Below are 4404 nucleotides of genomic sequence, written 5' to 3'. Positions count from 1 at the left end.
AAGAACTAACTGCCACTTGTAACCCCATCTTTTGCCCCCACCCCAAACTGTCCCCAAGACTCTCCAACCTCTCCCATACTACAGGTCAGTGTTATGTCCCAGAAGGGCCAGCATGGAGCAGAGTTCACTGGTCACCATTGTCTCCTTTGCCACTTGAGCATAGCAGGCAGAACAGGACAAATCGTGGTCCTTTCTAGCTAGCTTTCTTTATCCTGTGGTGTCCTGTAGGTGCCGAGAAAGGCTGGGTCCAGCTCATGATTCTACAACTAATTATATAGTTAAAAAAAAAAGTTGTTTTGACTGAAAATGATCTGACTGTGTCAGAGCAAGATGCCATATATCCCTGGTCTCCCACCTTCTCTGTTTAACTTAGGTAGTGAGAGCACTGGTTTGACCGATTGTTCTCTAACCTGCTGGAAAATGTTTATTCCCCTCCCCCACCCCAATTCCAGCCCAGATGAAAATTAGCTGCGACAATGCTGTGGTACGCATGGTCTCCAGTGGGAAACACATTAACCGTGTGACATTTGAGTATCGTCAGCTGGAGCCATTCGAGCTAGAAACCTCGACCGGAAACAGCATCCCAGAATACTGTTTGTCTAGTCTGTGAATGGCCGGCTTCAGTGATTGACATGCTGTTAGCCCAGTGAGTTCTCCACAGTTACTGTATGTGATCTTCATGGGCAGCAAATGGAAAGTCTTCCAATCAGTACTCCAGGCCTTGAACACGTGCACACATGAGTTCCAATTTTGCTTCCTTTTGTTATAATGTTTCAACAAACAGAAGGTAGACAACAGGTTGTTGGTGGACATGCTTGGTGCTTTTGGTATGCTGCAAACACAAAGTGGTGGAACAAGGGTCACTGGACCCTTGGGGAAAGTGGGAAAAGAGCTATGTGCAAGGGCAGATGCTCCAAAGACAGAGAAATGGTGGCACTCACAGTTTCATGACAGAATAAAAATAAATAAATAAAAAAAGAAGAAGTCAAAGTCTTGAGTATACCAAAGGAATTGCATCTGTTATTTTTACTTCATACTTCCATTCACAAATTGTAGCTATCCATTATTAATTGCTAGTACTTGTTTTTTAAACAACACTTTGTAGCATGGGAACAACCCTCCCCCTTTCCATTCATAAGTCCAAATGTAAATAAACGTATGCAGAATGTTAGCGTCTCGACTGTCTGATGTATTGGCTTTCCTGGGCGGCCCCTGCCTTCATTACCTCCCTCCAAACCTCCAAAACAGGGTTTCCATGGGGGCAGACCCAAGCTATGGACTCAACTATTCTGGATCTATTGGAGTTGCTAGAACTCTGGAGTGTCTGGAATAGTTGACTGGGTTATGCAGAGCGGAGGGTGACTGCTGGGTGAGTACTGACTGTCCCTGACCAGGAAACGGGGAGCAGGCGTGTTTCCACAAGCCTCCGAGGAAACTCAGGGTGTATGTCTTCACCACAGAGGGCCCATCCAGCAGCTCCTGTAGGCAACTTTGTAGAAAGCAGAGTATTTTGCTTTAGAGCCTGCCCGTGCCAAGTGGTGGGGGTGGGGGGTGTGAGATGGCTCGGTGTGCAAAGTTGTCTCATCTGCTCTCGACCAGCAAGAAGGACACGACCACCAGTTCTTCTAACAGCAGTTTATTCAGCAAGCTTCAGTCTTCATCTCTCTCCCTCTTCATCTCTCTTCTCTTCATTTCTCTCACTCGAACCCCAGGTCTCTCACTCTTATATACTCTCAGCCCCCATCCACTCACGGCAGGCCACGTCACCTCACCAGGCACGCGGCTTCAGCCAATCAGGGCGGCAGGGGCATGTCTCCACCAAATATGGACTTGTTTTACACCGCCAGCATCATGGTGCACCTGTGCAGCTCTCACGATGGTCGTGGCTTATTTTCAGGTGTATGAGGAAGTCAGGTGCAAGTCATAAGACTTAGCAGCAGTCCCAGGCGCCATCTTGGGACTGCTGCCACACCCGCTCCTCACACAAAGTAATTTGCCACCAAGTCTGACTGATGAGTTTGATCTCTGGGACTCACATGGTGGAACCAACTCCCAAGAGTTGCCCTCTAACAGAGAGAGGGAGAGGGGGAGAGAGAGGGAGGGGGAGGGAGAGAGAGTTCCATATGACTGTGATCCTCTCACTGCCTGCATGCCTTTCTAGCTTCTAGGTAGCCCCATATATCCTGGAATGTAAATCAGGCTGGCCCATACTCAGACATTCACCTGTCTCTGCCTCCCAAGAACTGAGGTTAAAGGCTTGTACTATGACACTTGTCCATCTTCCTGTTTCTTATAAGCCTGCCTCTCCTGCGTGTCATCTGAGGACTACTTTGTCCATGAGAACATTTTGGATTTTCTCTCAGTTTCTAAGTCAGCGTGTTTTCTGCAATCCTAGACACTCTGGTATTGTTGCTTCATGGAAGCAGGTACAAGTGTAATGTGCTCTTCAACCTCCTGAGTGTAAAGACTACATTTCCCAACCTCCCTTGCTAGAGCATTGGTCATCTGACTGAAGGGATGTGGAGGGAAGTGGCATCTTTTCTCATATGATCCCCTATCGATTGTTTAAATGTGGGGATTCTGACAGAGGACTCTCTAAAGTCATCAGAAGGCAGAGACATAGGATGCAAGAAGCCTGAAGTCTCTGTATGACCTCTGAGACGGATGCTCACTGACTAGGAGTGGCCACACTGGACTCTGGGTAAAGAGCTTTTGTTCTGGCAAGCCACGAAGTCGCTTTGTTCTTTGCACTGGGGAATTGTCTAAATTGAATTCTCAGCCATTCTTCTATTTTCCTCTCCAACTTGGCTGTTAACTATCTAGACAGGCCTGCCTGGATTCTCTTCCAAAGAAAAATACTTTAAATGTGCACCTTTGATATCATAAACACAAAGTTTCACACTGATATAGTCCTGTCCAACTTGTCTATTTCCCCGAGAGGATTGTCTTGAGATGGTAATTCTTACTACTTGACAACCGATGGCTCATGGGCCGGGAAAGAAATCCCATATAGTTACAAACTCTGCTCAAGAGTTCACAGATCCCTGTACCCCATTTAGAGCTCCAGAATGAGGACCCCCTAAATCATCAGCGCCATGTCAGTCCACTCACTGTCTCTTCAGCGGTACTCAAAGCTCTCATTAAGCTGCCTTCAGTGGGGGCAGATAGTTCGCTGCCTCTGCTCCCAATTAGCCATTGAAGTTTACCTGCCTTTCATGAGGTTTTTCTTCCTCTGTTGTCTAGCTCTTCCCAGAGAAGGAGATACATTTGGCTCTCTGAACAAATTTTACAGACAAAGATTTCTTTTCCAGGTCTGTCTCAACTGTGAAATCTCTTTTCTTGCCATTTTAACAGGGAGAGCATGTTTGCCTGCAAAGTAGTCTTCATGAAAGAGGAAGAAGGGTTTTTGATGGATGGGATGTACTTAAAGGGAGTTTGTTTGCTCAAAATACCCAGGAGAAGCTGGGAAAGAATCTCCAATCAAAGGGTAATCATGGGGAATTATATCTGAATACGCTCCTCTCTGCAGCAGAAAAGACACCTTTGTAAGAGTGAATAAACAAGCCGGTGACTTCTTTCTAATGGGTCATCTGTAATGATTCTGTCCACTTTCCTCTTCACATCTGAAATGCTTTTCTTTGTGTGTGAAGACAAATGGCAGAGAGTGAAAACTCAGAGGTAGGAGGGAGGGAGGGAGGATGGGAGGGAAGGAGAGAGAGAGAGAGAGAGAGACAGAGAGAGAGAGAGAGTCAGTCTAAGTGAGAGAAAGAAAGGCTTGATGAGAGGACTGGGACACATAATAAAATCAAAGTCTGTGGCTGGACCGTGGACTCTGCTCCTGTGTGTGTGTGTTCGGCCCCTCAGCAGCTAAGGAAGGATGAAGTGGCTTGTGCTGTATGCAGGGCAAAGACTCAGTGTGAGCACTAAGATAGAAGGGCGGACGTACAGGATGGAGCCATGACTGTTGGCCTTTCTGCTTGGATGGGAAGGTAGGTGTCCTGGGACTTGGAAGCCCAGGAACCACACAGCTCTGAGGTGGGACAGTGTCCCAAAGGAAGGGTACTTCTGAGACAGGGGAGGACAAGGAGCCACACAGCTCTGTGGAAGCCTCCTCAGCAGAGGCGTTGCAACTCCCAGGGGAGGGTCGCAGCTGAGCTGAGGAGCCCGGGAACCTCAGCTCATTCCTCCTCTGCATGTCTTCTTGTCTTCTGATGACAGAGTCACACCAGGCAGCAAATCTCACTCATGAAAGAGATTTATTGGAGGGTCCAGGGTGTGGAGGGATGAATCCTGGGCTACCAGGAGGGAGCAGACAGCAGCAGCGAATTGGACAAAGTGCAGTGCTTATATAGGGGTTCTTGGGGTTCACGAGTGCTGTGAGTATCTAACAATGACCCTCATCCT

At 47.6% G+C, this 4404-nt stretch overlaps 1 protein-coding gene across 1 annotated transcript in view; it reads left to right on the top strand.

The window, feature by feature from the left end:
• Positions 1-1171, top strand: part of Crhbp (corticotropin releasing hormone binding protein) — a 13456-nt gene extending 12285 nt beyond the window's left edge. Inside the window, exon 7 of the mRNA NM_198408.3 lies at positions 453-1171. Coding sequence (NP_940800.1) covers positions 453-610 — 158 coding nt within the window. The 3' untranslated portion in view covers positions 611-1171. The remainder of the gene's footprint in view (positions 1-452) is intronic.
• The last annotated feature ends 3233 nt before the right edge of the window (positions 1172-4404 follow it).

This window comes from Mus musculus, chromosome 13, assembly GCF_000001635.26.
Source record: "Mus musculus strain C57BL/6J chromosome 13, GRCm38.p6 C57BL/6J".
Lineage (NCBI taxonomy): Eukaryota > Metazoa > Chordata > Mammalia > Rodentia > Muridae > Mus > Mus musculus.
This window is presented reverse-complemented; position numbering and strand designations above follow the sequence as displayed.